This window comes from Acipenser ruthenus, chromosome 14 (assembly GCF_902713425.1).
Source record: "Acipenser ruthenus chromosome 14, fAciRut3.2 maternal haplotype, whole genome shotgun sequence".
Taxonomy (NCBI): Eukaryota; Metazoa; Chordata; class Actinopteri; order Acipenseriformes; family Acipenseridae; genus Acipenser; species Acipenser ruthenus.
Window position 1 is genome coordinate 16,478,616 of NC_081202.1, and position 18,530 is coordinate 16,497,145.

Consider the following 18,530-nt stretch of genomic DNA (forward strand, 5'->3'; position numbering starts at 1 on the left):
CCCTCTACACTGGATTATTTCCTGTCTATAACCATTCAGCTGCTTCCCCTGTTGACTGACATGCTGTTAGTCAGTAACATGCTTACTGACACTGCTGAGGTGGAATGACCTGGGAGCATATGTGCAAACAGTTAACCTAACCAATAATTTCCTAGAATCCAAAGTAGTACCAAGTACCATGTTTTAATATTAAAATACCTGCGTGCTATAGCATGTGTTTCAACTGCACATTTGAGACATGTGTAGTTAATGGAAATGCAAAATTGCTAAGAAAATGTTTATTATTTTGTTAGCTACAATTATTTTAGGTCATGTAATATATGTAATTGATGTAGTAAAAAAAAAATGGACAGTCCATTAATAATATTTCTCTGAATTTGTAATCCCTTTTGGGGGAAAGGCTGCTGCTAGTTTTGTGAGTGCACTCCCTGAACAGTTATGTGGGCACTATGATTATTCTCTTGTGACAAAGTGACAAAACATGACAAAACGTAACCAATTCAATCAAGCCAGTTCGTCTTGCATACATTATTCAAACATTTTTTAAGGTTAAACTCTGAGCGGGGTTTTATGAAGAAATCATTTCTAAGATAGTCTTTAGGTTATCAGTCATATGACATTTAAACGTTTAAACATATGCAATAAGATGACTTGTAATTTTATTTATAAACCAGTTTGCTTTATTCCAAACTGCCTACTCATAATTCAGTAGGAAAACCAACATTTGAGGCCAGATTTACATAGCCTCTTCTCCTGTGCAAAGTTGGTAGTATTTTTAAACTATACCGTCAATGTACATGAAGATGGAACAATTTTAGTAATTTATTTTGTATACAGTTTCACAATGGTAAGTCATTGTATTAGACTAATGGCAAGACCTGTTTTTTGTTGATATGGGGAATCTGAACACAAATGTTTTCCATCAGTCCGCTACTGTGATGGCCAACTCAATTTAACAAGAAGGATGAGCCAGGGGACACCCTAGCCATACTAGTTTTGTACCATTGCACCATGTAACAAAAAGCTTTGGAAACTTGCAGGTGGCTTCCCAATTGTTAATTCCGTAACTAATTATATATACAGTTTCACAAAAATAAATAAATAAATAAATATATAATCAAGGCACAAAGTACACCTTAAAGTCTTATAACCATATATATGTCTTATTTTTAAATACAAAATACACCTTTTAATATTCCCCAACAAGAACACTAGATTAACTTTTTTTGCTCAAAAATGTCAAAACGAAATTAAACCACACTATGGTAGTTTTTTTTATGGTTCTTCATTAAGATTTCTAATCTTATACGCAGCTGTTTTTAGGCTACACCATAAACACGACCACCAAAACACGACCTCGAACAAAGAATTAAAGCAAGCAAGCTGAGCATTTCACATCTGTTCTGTGTGATTTTTGGTAACAGGAGATGACGTCAGAAATTCAGCGTGTTGCTAATTAAAACAAAGACAGTGGATGCCACCCAGCCTGCTTTTATCAGTGTTTTAGGAAATTGTTAGTCGGATTTGTTGAGGTAATCTGAATTCCTAATGTAATGTGACCACTGCAAGACAGGAAATAAATAGTTTGTTCTGTCTTTTCACGGGGGCTCTGCAGCTTGCAACTTTCTTCTGACGCTACGCAACTGTAGCGGTGCTTCCTTTGTTACTTGCATAGGTCTGTGAGATTAGATAGCTTCATGTACGATGGCTGTTTATAATTTTAAAGATCTGTTTCTAGTCAGAAGAATGTTTGATAGCAGCTTGCTTGTCGTTTCCACAAACAATGCGACCAACGCCAAGCCTCATGGATGCAATAACGGGGCCCTCATGGACAGATTCGGGGTTCTTATCCAGGGTCTACTAGCAATTGTTGCCTTCAGCACTTTGATGTGTAAGTATGAAAGAAACAAAGACAAACACGTTTCGCGATATTCACGGCTGTCGTTTAATTTAAATGAATGTTATGTGTTTTATGATATTGTTTTATTCCTGTGTTTTTGTTGAGTGGATATTGTCAATTAACTTGTATTGTTTGTGGCGTTCATTGTTTACATCTAGTGCTGCTATAAACAATGCAGGACCACGTGGTATGCACAGGACTGCGTTGTTGTGAATGTGAAATGTGAAAACCTGGAATTTGTGATGACCCAGTAGTATTAACAATTGTTTAAAATTCAAAATAAACTAGTAAGTTTAGATATGCAATGATACTTGGTGACACATTGCGTTAGGAGGTGGCTAGAAAAGATCGTAGATATAGGCATAACGCCAAGACCCCTTTTCCAATAATTGCCAGGGTTAATACTACTAGGTAGGTTAATAACTGGGCTAGAAACGCAGCGTTTCCCAGACAGAAATTGGCTGTTAAAAAAAAAAAAAAACAACAACATTTTGACAATAAGTAATAATAATAAAAAAACACATTTATCCTAACAATACTTTTATATTATCAGGGGTGACCAATCATGCTCCTGGAGTGCCATTCCAATCAGTTATTACAAACAGTAAATAGTTAGAACCTGTAAAACGGTTAATTGATACAAAAAGGCTTCAGAAAATACCTCCAATGCCTTTATGGAATGTAGAAATAACACCAAAAAATAAATACAGGAAGGTATTCAGGAACTACAGTATTGTATTGATTACTTTGAGGTATTTTTGGTATTCACTTGGAATCCCCCACAATCTTTTCATGACATAGAATACAGTACTAGTTTTGGGAAAGCAATCAGGAACCATGCAGTACAAATGCATACCAGTGCTGCTGCTAATAAAAAAGCTATCTTGCTGTTGCTCCTGCAGTAAGTGGAGTGGTCAGTGGCTGACCAAATCCATGACCCTTAAAGAATCTCAGTGATCAAAGTGCTCAACTGCATTAATTATCACAGCAGACCCAACAAGCAGTTGAACAGTGATGAGGTGGTGTCCAGTAGGAATGGAAACAATACTCCTTTCTATAGCAGTATGATCCACTCTGCATTTTCATCCATAACTTCAAAGGTTTTTAATGTAGAAAAACATTTAGGCTGGTACCCAGTACACCGGTAAAGGCACCAGCCACAATGCTTGTTTTAGTAGACTGTGCTGGAATGTGTCACATTTTTTAATGTATGAAAGTGACATCGATTGGTGCACAACTGATGATGCAGTGGCATAAAAGGGATAACAACTTGAGGCAATGTAAGCAAACTGGAACTCCAACAAATCCAGTTTTCAGTCACATAAAGGGTAACTGTAAGAAGCTAGCGAGAAATCACATGTACAGTAAAACATTGCTTATGATTTTGGGAAATTCGTGTATGTATTTTTTTTTTTATATAAGAATCAGGGAACTTCAGTTTTTTCTGGGGAAATGCTGTTTTTTTTCCCCAAACAAATCCTTTGTGTTTTTGAAACCTGTAATCTTTGTGGAAGTGCAGTGCTAAATGCATACAATGACTGAGTACAGCAATTGCATATACTATATTTAATTGGGTACAGTGGAACGACAGAAATCTGTTGTATAATGTGGTAATTGGTGTGTAGCCACACAGTGTGACCAGCTGACTTTTATCTTATTTTCAATGATGTTACCTTTTTCAAATGCTCACAGTCATCACATGGTTTAGAAAGAAAATCTTTCAATATCTTCATTATTTTTACAGTAAATAAAAAATGTTATTACAGGATGCCTTTCATTTTAATTAATTTCTAAAAGACTTGTGAACATAAGGCAATACTTTTGCTCTGTAACACGCCTGGCTTTTTTGTACAATGCTTAAACCTTTGCTGGCAAGCTCCACTATAGGTACTGTGTTTGCATCCCAATCTCAGTATATGCCTGTCCTGTCAATCCCCATGTTGGTATTTTGTTTGTGTTTATTTATGTGTTTTATTTTTTGTTTTATTTTTAAAAAATAGCAGTTCCCTTTTGATTTCTTGACTGTCAAAGTGAAATGAAAATTGTGTATGTATGTTTAGGAACTTCCAGCACTTCTTTGGTTGCCACCAGGGCTTGTTGCTATGGTGTTTATTCCACATTGAACTACTAATTACTTCTGTATGTTGGTGGGCTTTTGTCTTTAATTATTCAACAGTTTTATTGAGTCCATAAGTGGGATTTACACAGGCTCAAATAGCTCTTTTTTAAGTATAATGAGGCATGACAGACTGGATACAACATGGCAACACTCCATTAACTTGCTGCTCCTCGTTAGTCCCTATATTGTGGGGAATTATTACTGGACTCTGCCACTGTTGATACACAGCATGTTGTTTCCCATTAGAAGGGAAATAATGCAGATCATTGTAATTGTATTAGTATGGTTTCATAGGGTAGGTCTTGTTATCACCAGAAGATGTAATCAATTCTGTATTTATGAAATACACACAGTATAGGTCTCAGTATATGCAGGCAAAAAAAAGGTTAATGTTGATCAGACACAAGTGCTATTTTATTAATATTTAAAACTTGTTTGTATTTTTATGTACAGTAGATGCCGGTTATTAGCAAACCTGATAAAGACAACTTTCGGTTATTAACATTTTCCCCAGGAACCAATCCCGTCCCATAGACTTTAATGTTAATGGAATTCTGATATTGGCAACCTCACGCCGCTTATTGACAACTTTATTACTAGTTGCCAGAGCTACAGAGCGCACTTGCATGATTTATGCACATACTTCATATAGCTTTTATAACACACTGACTTTGCAACTGCGTATTTCTATAAATACACTTGAACACGGGGGCTTTTCGCATATTGGCAACTTTTAGTTAATGACAACTTTTTGCTGAGAACCGAGAGGTTATTAATAAGCAGCATCTACTGTGTGTGTGTGTTATATATAATTGCTAAATACATACAGTATCAGGTATTAATATAGTACAACAATTTGGGCAACATTGGGGGAAAAAAAAAAAAAAAAAAAAAAACTGGTAGACTACAATTAAGTTTGTATATTCCTGAGGCTTGCTGTTTTAAAACCAGTTGTAGAAGTTCCTTTTCACATGGTAGATTCCTTTTGACATTGTCCTCTGTCTGAACTTATTTAAATGGCCTTTATGCTTCTGGAATAAAATACCTTTTTTAATGGGTCTATAATCTAGACCAGGGCTTCTCAAACTCGGTCCTGGGGACCGCCTGTGGCTGCTGGTTTTCATTCCAACCGAGCTCTCAATTACTTAACTAGACCCTTAATTGAACTGATCATTTGCTTAATTAGGCCTTTTTAGTTGTTTTCAGCTCTTGAACAGTTGCATATTTCAAGTTAGCTATAACATTTGTTAAATGACTTGAACTGCAACTGTTTAAGAGCTGAAAACAAGTAAAAAGGTCTAATTAAGCGAATTTAGTTCAATTAAAGGTCTAGTTAAGTAATTGAGGGCTCGGTTGGAATGAAAACCAGCAGCCACGGGGTCTCCAGGACCGAGTTTGAGAAGCCCTGATCTAGACTATCGTAGGTAATCCATGAGATGGCGACCTCTGGAAAGTTACTGATTAAAGAGAAGACAAATATTGAACTAGCTTGAAGGTTACAAAGCAAGACTGATGAAATCATTATGCACAACTACTGGTTTACGTTTGAGTGAGATTGCTTTTATGGTTCTGGGATTTGTTGAAAAACAGATTTTATAGATGCATGTTTCTGTAATTAGTGCTACATTATTAGCTACAATCCATTACAGGGCACAAACTATATTAAGACACATGTGATTTCCATATTGAATGCACTTCAGCGTCATAAACTTATATTAGTGCATAATTGGAGCTCGCATTGAGGTAGAAAAATAAAGGAGCTCTGGTAAAGGCTATATAATGAAGCATTAGTACAGGTAAACAAACAGCACAGTCAATTTAATCTATAATTGAATAGGGCTATATTATTATGTTCAAGTATAAATAAAATCTGCTGTGGTGGGCTACTGAGTAAATAGTTATACAATTACCCAGTAGCCATGTATTAAATTATAACATTTTTTTATAAGTACAGTATTTTTGAAGGAAAATGTAAAAAGTAAAACCTCCAGCTTCATAAGGTCTGTTAGTGACCTGGTGAAATGAGAAGATCCTCGAGTAAGAATCTTACATGCTGATTTACCTACTGTATGTGGATAGAATTCTGGTAACTTTCCCTAAAAGCATTAAAAATGGCTTTTATTTGAAAACATGCAATTACTCTTTTCACACCCCAGATGGCGCCAAGATGTGCTCATTAGAACTGAAGGTACCCCTTTTCAAAAATGATCTAGCCCTTCCCTGATCAATGAAAGATCTCACCAAGTGTTTTAGAACTTGGGACGTAGGCCTACTGTTTGTGAAATAATATTTATTTATTTATTCATTTATTTTATTCCCATACAGTATTTTACATTTAAATCCAGGGTAATATGAAATTGAATGTGATAAAAAAAAAGCCTATATTTATCAGTTTATGTAAAAAAATGCAGTCACATTCTCTACATAAAATCAGAAGATATTGATGTCATTGCAATTTTATTTCCTTTCAGTAAAAAGGTTCAGAGAACCCAAAGGGGAGAGACGGCCATGGAGAATTTGGTAAGTACAGTATTTCAGTCACCATTAACAAACTTTGACAGATTGTTAAACTGTGGCGATAGTTAAAAGTAAAGACATGCAAAGGAAGACATGATAAAGATTTGTATAACAAATGGTTAACTGAAGTTATTGAAAAGCTCCCTGTATGAACTACAGAATCTGTGATTGAATCAAATCCACCCAACTGCTGTTTCAACTATGATACTATAAATGGCACAGGCAGTAGCAGACCAAGAAATTCACATGGGTAGCTCTACACGGTTTCCATGGGGACTTCATAGCAGCAAGTGAAGAACACAAGACATTCAATCATTGCTAATACACCCATGTGCTGAAAAGGGTTATTTCAATTATTCTCAACACCTCTGTATTACGAGTTTTGGACAGTTTTATTAGAGTAGACCTATACAACAGGAAAGTATGGTCTATAAAGAAGAACACCTGTGACACTTTTTTTTTTTCAAAATGTTTCTTGAATGTGAAAAATAATCAAATTTTAACATCAGTGTTTTTAAAATTAAATATTTGTTTCTTCTCAGGTTTTACGACACTTCTAAGCAGGCTATTGGTGCCCTTTTTATCCACTTTGCAAACGTGTTCCTGTCAAACCTCACTGAGGAGGATCCGTGTTCACTGTAAGTGTATTCACAGAGGGTGAGGTCTCACTGGTTAAAGTGCAGATGTGGTAAAAACACATGGTATGGAGACTATTACAGTACTGGGATTTATGGAGGCACCCGTCCAGCAGACTTTGTCATTATATTTTTACATATACATTATACAGCTATGGCCAAATGTTTTGCATGACCTAAAAGTTTAGGATTGAATCAATAAAAAAATTCATAACTGCAGAATTATATTGTAAAAGTCTACCTGGAAGCCATAGTAGTAGTAGTACAGTATTTCATATTGAATTTTAAAATGCCACATTGTTTTTATTTGTCAGTGTTACGTTAAGTACTATGGGGAAACTGCAAAGCGGTATGTAATTTCAGTATGTTAACGTAACATTATTCAGCAGGTTTCATTCGACTCCATGAAGCAGTTAGTTCATTCTATGGGGTAATGCAAATCTTTTGGCTGTAGCTGTACAGTTGATGTATGTCTTGGTGATTTATTTTTTTATGATTCTGATAACTCCAGTTTTTGATTTACAGACACTGTTTTTTTATTTCAAATATTTGACTGCTTGAAATGTATTTTCTGGTGAAAATGACTGTTTGAAAAAATTCTCATGCAAAGATAACCAATGCATGAATGAGGTCTACAATAAATAACACACATTCAACTGTACAGAGTAGCATTTGTCCTTTCTTTAAATTTCTTTAAATACTAAGAGATTTTTGACAGCAACATAGTACAAATTATGTTTGTTTTCCTGCCAATGCCAAATTTAAGAATATTTGAACATTCAATTAAATTTAATAAAAATAAAGTTCACCCCAGTGCTATTTACAGTTGACAAATGTACTTAATTTAATTAAACATGGAGACAGTTTCTAAAGGTTAAGTTTAACCACCAGCTGTAAAGAAAAAAAACAAAAAAAACAAAATATATATATATATATATATAATGTATGTATGTATTATATAGATAGATAGATATTCTACATAATATTACTGTTTTATTATATGTTTATCTGTTGAATGTTTTGACTGCTTTACTTCCAGATACTTGATGAACTTCCTGCTGGATGCTACTCTGGGGATGCTGCTGATCTGGGCTGGAGTGAAAGCTATCTCCTGTGTCGTGGAGTATAAGCAGTTCACACTGCTAACCTTCGGAGAATATGGTAAGGGGTAAATACCTTTGTTTTTAGATAAAGTAATGAACATAGTGTGAAGTGTATCAAGAAACAGTCTGTAATCAGCTGTGTGACATGTTCAGTGTTTTACATGGACCACCAGAGGGCACTGTGTGGTAAAAGTCAATTGGACATTACAGTATATACAGCTATAACCAAAAGTTTTGTATCACCTAAAATTGACTGACTGGTAAGGCGTTATTTTAAAACTATTTCTCACCTTTAGTTTGTACAGTAGTGAGAGGAATGCTGTCATTATATTATATTGCTTTAATTGGACATGGCCGTCATTATGAACATGACATGACAATAAGATTTAAGCAGGTCTGTACAAGTTTAAACTGAATGTCTACTTTAGTACAAGATTGCCTCCACTGCTGAAATATCTGGAAGTAGCAGTGATGGTAGTATGGTTTTGCACTAGCTTCCATTTTTAAAATTGCCTGCCAGTTGTCTCTGTGATGGATCAGTAGGGCAGGTAAATTAAAAATCAAAACCAGGGGTGTAAAAACACACAAATGGCTAGGAATTTGTAGTCCTTTCATTATTTGGAATTATTGTGGAATAGAGAGCAAAGAGACTGGTCCTAAATGTGGAGCCTCGAGGCCAAACCTTTGATTTCAAAATGATGGAAACAAAAAGAAAGCCTTCATCCCAGGATTCTTCCCTAAATACCAGTGACATCACTAGCACAACATCGTTTCCAAACCCAAAAGGTAGTAATCATCTTATAAACACAGTGATCTGATTTGTACAATGCTACTTCTTTGATCTACAACCAAACACACCCTCCTAAGTAACTGTTTAGCTGTGAATGTGTCAAGGATGAGATTGCATAGTTGGTTGTTTGTTTGGGACCACCTGAAGAACAGAACAGTATCAACTCTTCAAATCAATTATCACCACAAGTACCTTGATTTTAAATGACAACGTAATCTCCTTTCACAATGCCTGATGGTAGAATTATTTCTAATAAAAAAAATAAATTAATATCTCTGGAAAGCGGTCAATATTCTGAGGTGTCTATTTCCTGCAGTAAAGTTTGTGAATTCTCAAAGTTGTGAGGAAATGCTGACTGTCAGTAAGAAATGTTTAAATGGTCAGAACAAGAAGCAACACTTGTTACAAATGATTTTTCCTATAATTCGTTTGAGAAATGTCTAGAAATTACATATTTTCATTGGGGTATGTAAACCTTTGAGTACAACTGTGTGTGTGTATACACACACACACACACACACACTATATATATATATATATATATATATATATATATATATATATATATATTACACATATATATATATATATACACACACACACACACACAGTTGTACTCAAAGGTTTACATACCCCAATGAAAATATGGAATTTAGACATTTCTCAAATAAATTTATATATATATATATATATATATATATATATATATATATATATATATATATATATATATATATATATAAATTATTATGGTAACTAATTAATTAGGATCAATATATAAATAAGGATGTACCTTCAAACCATGGCTGTGATGTCTTTTGATGTTAGCTAGTTAACACAGTAACCAGTATTTTATAGACTGATGAAGATCTTTCAGCAAATTGTAGTACACACTTTGCCTGCTGTATTCCACAACATATCACAGAGAAACCCAATTGATTATATCTGTGAATATACTCACTCACATCTGAGCATCTGTATTAATTCAACAGGTGACCCTCCCCAGGCAGCCGCATGGATTGGACAGTGTGCTCTGTACATGCTTATCATGGTCTTTGAGAAAACTGTGATAAGTCTTGTTCTTCTTATTCCTGGTTGGACCAAGGTAAGTAAGGGCGATAGCCTTTTGATGTTTACTACTTTCAAAAATGTATTTTGTTAATGGGAGCAGGTACAGTTAGTTAAAACTGTAGAATAATGCTAAACAAATAAATACTTAAGTATTGACAAAGGTATGGATGACATGTTTTGGATATATGTTTGATGTGATGAGCACCCCATTTATCATACATTGTTGATTAGAAAATTGACTGCTACAAATCCAGTCCCAAAGAACAAGCTTGAGATAAAAATATCTCAAGCTTGGGCAGCAAAAAGGGCAGCAGTGTGGGCAGCAGTGTGGAGTAGTGGTTAGGGCTCTGGACTCTTGACCGGAGGGTTGTGGGTTCAATCCCCAGTGGGGGACACTGCTGTTGTACCCTTGAGCAAGGTACTTTACCTAGATTGCTCCAGTAAAAACCCAGCTGTATAAATGGGTAATTGTATGTAAAAATAATGTGATATCTGTATAATGTGAAATAATGTATAATGTGATATCTTGTAACAATTGTAAGTCGCCCTGGATAAGGGCGTCTGCTAAGAAATGAATAATAATAATAATAATAATAATAATAATAATAATAATAATTAAAAAAATAAATAAATAATAAATAAACTTCTGTAGAATAGCGTGTTGGAGATAAGCATGTTACGTACTTAGGGAATGCGTGAAAATGTAGAGCATTTCTGTGCTTTAGAGGCCTAAACGTAACCCCCCATTGCTGACAGACGTATATTCACATGTGGAATGAGACAATCCTTTTTTCAAGAGACCAGCACGTAGGAGTAAAAGTTAACCTTTGCAGTAAAAATCTTTGAAAACTCACCCTTTGCAGAATGATATGGTGGATATCAAAACTAACTAAAATATTTAACACAGATGCATACAGATATCTTACATATTGATGTTGAGAGGTTTTATCAAATCATAAGGAAAATGAATGCCTCTTCACTACTTGTAGCATTTTAAATGACAAACCAGCCCCAACGATTTTCTGGAAATGTTGCCTCCAGGCTAGCTAATTGAATACTACAATACTTTGCTACATTTTATTTTTCTCTGTTTAGATTATATTTTTAGTGTTTACAAACATGTATCCAGCATTGGCCTGACCTGTATTTTTAATGTTATACTTTACAAAAATATGTTGACCGTAAGTTGAGAGATGGAAATTATTAAAATAAATTAATAAAAATGTATAAGGTTAATGAGAAGTTAGAAACCTAGTTAAATAAGACATTGTGTGCCTGAATTGTCTTGTTTCACTTTACAGGGCTGATCCTTTTATGGCCATTTTTGCCATGTGAAATGTTTTGGACAGAGACATATATACAACAGATATACTTTCGTATGTAAACTGGCTGCAAACAATGAGTATGATACTGAAATATTGGTAGTGATTTTCACATGGAGCGTGTAGTGACCTAATAACTTATTTGACCATAACTGAAAAGTTATGTGCCAGCTGGCCCATTGCATGACACAGTATTCCTCAGTATAAAGTGTTTTATCAACAGATGTTGATATGTCTTTGAAAGATATACCAGCATAAGGCTTTTCCCTACATAAATGGCACGACAGACACTTCTCAAATTCGCAGCTTCAAATATACAGTAACTTTCTTGACTTTTTTTTTTAAACATGTACTGCTAATATTGGTCAATAAAAGCTTAAGGATATTTGCATCCAACAGAATACTGTCATCTTTTAAATCTACTTGTTTTTTAATGAAAAGGAAACTAAATAGAAGCCCTAAACTGTTATTGCAGTTAGAATGTCCCTAATACCTTATCATAAGCCTGACAGAGAAGAGGTTTTAGCTATGTGCCCTCAGTGTCTGGAGGTCTTTGTTTTGTGACAAAGCCAATAACCAACACATTTCTTCTGTCTTCCAGCTTCAAGACGTTTTGTTGGATTCTATCCCAAATCCACAGCTGGAGTTGGTGCTGGTGATGCTGATTGTGCCTTTCATAGTCAACGTGAGTAAAGGTATTAATGCCTTCAGGACAGTGTTAGTCCCGGTAGCTGTACAATAGGGATTGGACAATCTGTCCCAAATGAACCTTCACAAGCACTCAACCACTGCCTTTCTTATATAGGTGTCTTCATTACAGGATTCATGGAAATACAGGTACAACAGAGAAAGGTGCAATATATATGTGTGTTTATAAAAATATATGTGTGTGTTTATAAAAATATATGTGTGTGTTTTTGAAAAATAAATCAATTGAACTTTTTTACATTTTAAAGTAGGCAGTAAATATCAACATGAAAAGGGGTAAGATAAGGAATTTGGCATGGTAAAAGTTCAAAAGAAGATGCCAGTTAAAGGCAGTTCATTTCAATCGATCAATGAACACAACGTAACGGTCAAGTGGCTTTCACTGTATTTGACAAAGGGATAAAATAGCAATCACTACTGTCTTTTCTGCTACTATTGTGTAGTTGTATAAATGGGAAGGAAAATGCAATTAGTCAAACCTAAATATGAATTGTTTTTCATTTCCCCGAACAGCTTAATGACTACAATAGCTTATATATGCTGTCTTCCAGAAGTCTGAAAACAAGTTAATTATGTTACTGTGTACAGGGTTTATAAGAGCACAGATATATATTTAATATATCTATCTTTTTTTTTTCCATTTTGTTCTAGGCAATTATGTTTTGGGTTGTGGACAGCTTGCTAATGCGAAAATATAAAAACAAGACGACCCCAGAGAGTCCAGAAAGCAGTAAATCTGTAGAGGTTTCAACAAGGATAGTCGATGAAGAGTCACAGGTGAGAGTCTGACCAACTACCCGGGAAACTCTGCTATTCAAAACGATCCCTGAAGTGTTTGTTCTGTCTGGTTACCGTAACAGCAGTCTTTTTGAATCTGAGTTTAACTTAGAGAAACAGGGCTTGTCTTGGGTTATTCCAAGCCAAAAACTGAAATTAATATGTATGTTGTGTTGCTGTGGTTTTTTTCTGAATCTTGCTGGTTCTCTTCCTAAGTATTGAATTATTATGGAAGTTTAAGCCAAGTACGGTATTTTTATTTTCTAAAACTAAAATCCATAAAGTGTGTATTCTTTTGAAATAACCTATGCCTGAACCTGTCAACACAAAGTAGCTGTATAACCTTTAACATTTTTTTAAATCATTAACTTGTGTAAACTAAATGAATGCTATTTGTTTGAACTGTGACTGCAAGACTGTATAGTACATACATTATAGTTCAAATCAGTATCTATAGGCCATGGTCATGGCAGCAAGGCAAAGTGCAAAAAAAAAAATATTCTGCAATAATATCTTTCCTTGGTAGATCAAAGTGATTTGGCCTAAGATTTGTAAGGACACCACATTTGATAATGCACTGAACGCCGAAGCATCTCAGTTTGACATTACTTGTTTTGGTTTGTGTTTCTGGTCTGACGTCCCCCCTACAAAGCCTTCCTATTCACAGCACAGTGGAATTCCTTGTAAGGAGTGGGTTATGTTGTAGGGTTTGTGTTATGAGAATCTTGTGGTGCTGTCATGGTACTATTGGTCTCATGAGTCACAACCTTCACCTTCTGTACTTAATCAAGTATACAAGTAATCACACTGTCAACATAACTGCTTCACTATAACGCTTCAGATCTCATGAGATGTCTTGCTAAAATAGACCATTTTACTGGGCCATGAAATCTTCTCAGGCTCTGTGCACACAATTTCTTGTGGGGCATGTCTAACGACACTAAACCACAATACAGTACGACATTTGCTCTGTGCGTCACAAAATGAATCAAAACAAAAATAATACATTACAAAGATAACTAATATTTAATATCTGTACAATGTTGCTTTTTTAGTGTTAACACTTTTCTCATGAGTTGTGTTTTAAGTTAAGGATAATAATGCAAAATTACTTTATGGGTGTGTTTTTACAGTACAACAACAACAATTCAGTATTGTAGTACAAACATAATTCCTAATAATTCTTTCACTACAGTCCACTGAGCAAAGGAGCTTGTTTTTCCAGTCCCTTGGCAAGTCCAGTGGATTTAATGATTCTTTTCACACCTGTTATGTTAATCTAGAGCTACATGAAATGCATGCTTTTGCATTTGCGTCCAGCACAGGAAATGGCTTTTCCAGGCTGCAAACTTCTATCTGATGGACTCTTGACCTGACGGAGACGGATGTTTAACTACTGAGGCCAAGAAAGATCCATTGTCTCTACCATTATAGGGAATGTTTCCTCTGGAACATGACCCTAAATAAATTAGGCTGTGTGAAATTATTTTATTCCGTATCATTGTTTGAAGGTGGGGGAATTCCTCTCCGTTGTAGTAATGGAAACTCTTGGTGATTGATTTAGCTTGTTTTTATTGCAGTAGGTTTACAATAGTAGTTCTAAGAGCTACAACAGACTGATCCCAGCATTTCTTGGCTTCATTTGCAATGTGCACGGTAGCACAAATATCTCTTCCAAAACACAAGGAAGTTTGGGATTGGCCTGGTTTTAAAGTAATCTATGTGTGTATACATATTTTCTTAAGTCTACATTCATCGTATGAATAAAAAATAATTTTATGTTGAAGATTCAAAGCTCTAACCCCTTATTCACATTGCATGATGACTGTAAATGAGTTGGAGATGAGAATAATGATATATAAAATATAATTGAAGTGGATAATTTTTAAATATATCTATATCCTATTGAAACTGGATAAGGAGATTTTTTAGCAGACATGATTTGAGTTTTGTAACTTGGGGGTATAAGAACTGTCTGTCAGTTTTTATCAGCTGCAACACGATTTATTGAGATTATTAGAGTCCAGGAATATATGAAGTGTATTTTACACTTTCATTTTTAAATGACAGTACATGTGGTGGATGATCTCCTTTCTAATACCTATATATTTTGTATTTATATAAACCACTTTTTTTTTTTTTTAATAGAAATATGGCGATCTTGGTGGTTGGGTGTTTTTAATTACATCATGTTTTCTATTTAGATTATTACTCTGAAGGCATTAGCTATTATGACGACGTGCAATGTAAATGGGGTAAATAGTGGGTTCATTCTCTTGCTGCATGCCTATCCTCCTCCGTCCTGGAGAGTTTCCAAAGACTAATAAATCATTTCATTTATTCAGAGGAATACAAGTGACATTTAAAACTTATTTTCATGCGGTGGCATTTTTGTGTGACACTAGTAGGGGTTAAGTTCAGTTCATTTTAGGTCATTTCCAAGTGAAATAATCGGTAAATTCACTTCAGAAGTTTTTACACATGGAAATAAGTGTTGGTGCTGCTTAGGGCTTTGGATAATGGATTTTACAGCCACTGTGCTGTAACACAAGAAGTATGTGGTTGATTCCACTGATTCAGAGCCACTGATGTTGATTTCATTAGTTTTGATGTACAGTGTTTTAAAATGTATTAAAATTAATGACATGCTCAGATAAGGCCTGAAGTTTTGCCCAATGTTAATGTAGGCACAAAAAGCTAATATTGGCCTGAACATGCTCTAAATAAAAATATTGCCTTGTTTAATCTTATATAACATTTAATTTACAGGCTTTCAAACCCTATTCATTATCTGTGTGATAGTCAAGATACAGTTATTTACTGTGTGAAAAAGGACCTAAAATGGTGCTGTATACTTTCATCACTGTGACAACCAAACTTTGACTGATGGTAGACAACACTGCATGCCAATAATAAAGGGGGGGGGGGGGGGTTGTCCAGTTAGTATTGAACTGCAGTCCAATCGGTGTAATATCCTCCCTAAAGTGTATCAATAAATACATTTCTTTGAGTAAATAGTGTGATTCATAAACAGTGCACCACCATTTACATTTTTTTGGGTTTGACTGCAGTGAAGAATAATTTACTTTTATAAACTTACTTTTTTGTGTTGGTTTAGGCTCTTGGATATATAGTAACATGATCACCCATTTGGGTCTTCATAGTTGTTTCTGAAATGTAAACATTATTTTTATTTTTATTGTTTAGACTTAAAATAGCCAATGCCTTTTTTAGATGTACACGCCATCAGTCATATTTACCACATCAGACACAATCGCTGTCTGAAAGGTTTAGGTCTTTTCCGTTTTGGTGTCTCTCGTCACCAATAGCTGATTATTTCTTGAAGGTTAAATGAGACTCCTAACCTCCTCATTTATCCTTTGGAAGCTGTAATGAGAAGTTTTGATGTTTCCTTTTAAGATGCATTTAACTGTTTTAAGGGATTTGTTTTTAAATACAAATGGAGATTTTTTTTATTTTTTATAAAGAACTTTGTTTTCTAATCTTAGACGTATGACCATGGAGATTACAATATGCAGTCTTAGCATAGTAATGTGGGAAATTTAAGTGCAATCAAGCTTTCTTTTATCAGAAGCTTAATTTCTACCTTTTCATGCAACTCAAGCCTTACTTTACTAAATCTGCTATATTTTTGGCATACAAAATATAATTCCATACTTTTTATTGTATAATGGCAATTCTTTTTAGTTGTACAAGTTATTCTACAGTGTAGTTATTTTTTATTTTATTTTTTTGTTAGCAGTCATGTTATAGGTATTGAACTCTTGATCTGCATGCTGTAATACATAACCATAAACCGTTTTAAGTATTTTTTACAAATGAATTGGACTATGAAATGACATTTTTATCTCTTCCCTTGTTGTAGGTGCTTTTGGCTGCTGAAAATGACACTGACCCATCAGAGAGTGAACACGACGGAGACTCCATACAAGATCCCTGCAAGATACAGATAATGGACTCTTCTTACTCTCAACAAGTGTAGATGCAGTTCCCTCAGGCAAGGAGAGAACAGCCTTTTGAATGCTGTTTCAACACTCCCATCGTAACTAATGTCCCACTTCATTCACTGACATTATACATAAGCTTAAGTATACATTTTGTTGTTGACTGTGAAGAACATATAATATTAAACATGGGTATTCCATGTTCTGAGAAACAACTTTATGTAAAACTTAAGTCTGTATCTTGCATAGCATTCTTTAAATTTCTGAAATATACTGTGAATTCAGTCTAGACAGGTGACTTATTTTTCAGATGCAGACCGTGAACCTTTTCTACTATGACTTTATGACTTGAACCTGAAAACTTTGCACCACTGACCAATATTTTAGTTTATTTTTTTTAATTTAGGATTATATATTTACAGGCTTGTCCATGGTCAGTGAAGTTACCGATTCAGTGCCATTTAAGGACCAAAACCATATCCAATAAATTCTAAAATAACAATATAGCATGTGCCATTATTGGTCTTTGTTTCATGCCTAAATACACAGTATAGTCTCACTGTTGGTTTTATGCAGGTTGACAGTACAATTTTCATTGGTGTTCTCTGCCGTAGAGATCTGAAGTTAGCTCCAAGTGCCAATTGTTTAAGTAATAACAGGTTGAAATGGGAGTCTTTACCTGAATATTAACAAACGAAAAGAATACTTTGTGTTTCAGCTATTGAAAGCCAAAGCACTGGAACACTTCTCAAAAGATTTTGTACATTCTTGTTCATTTTCTATTAAATAACTGTATTTTGTTGCAATAAAAAATAATGAATCTATTTTTTTAACCTTTTCATAAACTGAAAACATCTGTTACATTTTGTTGATTGAGAGTATTGAGTAAATAAAGTTTAAATTTACCTCCTTTACTGTAAAGCTCAATAATTTGAGTTTTCATCACAGACACACCACAACAAACTATCTATTCAGCATTACAGTGTTAATGTTATCTATAGTGACCACAATCAAATTACATTTTTGTGTACACATGTATTTTTAGATTGCTGTTATTGGAAACATTATGGAAAATGCATTTCGAACTGTTATTTTGATTTTAAAAAAAAAAAGTTATGTATAGTGGGGTTTTTTTTGTGTGTTATTCCTCAAGTGCCAGTTCTTTATGATGGATTACACTGAAACTGAAACTGATAATAAAAGTCAGCATTGTGAAATAACCTTTGTCTTTGTTTGTTTTGACTGCATTCTAGTAATTGAGCATCCCATGTGAGAGTGTGCATGATTCGATTGCCCGTGTTTCTGTGACCACACCAATATGGCTGACAGCAGTTCTGCTAGTGCAGGGGTGCACAATTCCGGTCCTATAGGTCCGGAGTGCTCCTGAACTTTGTTCCACACATACATGAAGTTAATTAACTTTTCAGGTCTATTAATTGTTAATTGTTTAATGATACCTATAATAAACCTGTTCATCCCTGTCCTACAATTTTATCTGTAAAACAGCTGAATGGCTTTGTTTTAAACTTTACCAATCATATAAAGGTGTTTTGTTTAGTTTCTTGAGAGAGATTTGATAGATTAAAATCATGATACAACCGAAAGGCTTAGTATGAGGTGCAT

At 34.5% G+C, this 18,530-nt stretch overlaps 1 protein-coding gene across 1 annotated transcript; it reads left to right on the forward strand.

Annotated features, from left to right (window-relative positions):
* The first annotated feature begins 1,382 nt into the window (after positions 1-1,382).
* Positions 1,383-18,127, forward strand: LOC117419513 (store-operated calcium entry regulator STIMATE-like). The gene is made up of 8 exons (XM_034032305.3): positions 1,383-1,891; positions 6,491-6,539; positions 7,079-7,174; positions 8,211-8,332; positions 10,057-10,169; positions 12,059-12,142; positions 12,817-12,942; positions 16,829-18,127. The coding sequence occupies exons 1-8, from the start codon at positions 1,705-1,707 to the stop codon at positions 16,943-16,945; spliced, it is 894 nt and encodes a 297-aa protein (XP_033888196.1). The 5' UTR covers positions 1,383-1,704; the 3' UTR covers positions 16,946-18,127.
* The last annotated feature ends 403 nt before the right edge of the window (positions 18,128-18,530 follow it).

Excerpts from the sequence above, each read along its gene's own strand:
- LOC117419513 (XM_034032305.3), top strand. The coding sequence starts at position 1,705 with ATGGCTGTTTATAATTTTAAAGATCTGTTTCTAGTCAGAAGAATGTTT. Across the intron at positions 1,892-6,490 it reads TGCCTTCAGCACTTTGATGT|TAAAAAGGTTCAGAGAACCC; the intron begins GTAAGTATGAAA and ends ATTTCCTTTCAG. Across the intron at positions 12,943-16,828 it reads TAGTCGATGAAGAGTCACAG|GTGCTTTTGGCTGCTGAAAA; the intron begins GTGAGAGTCTGA and ends CCCTTGTTGTAG.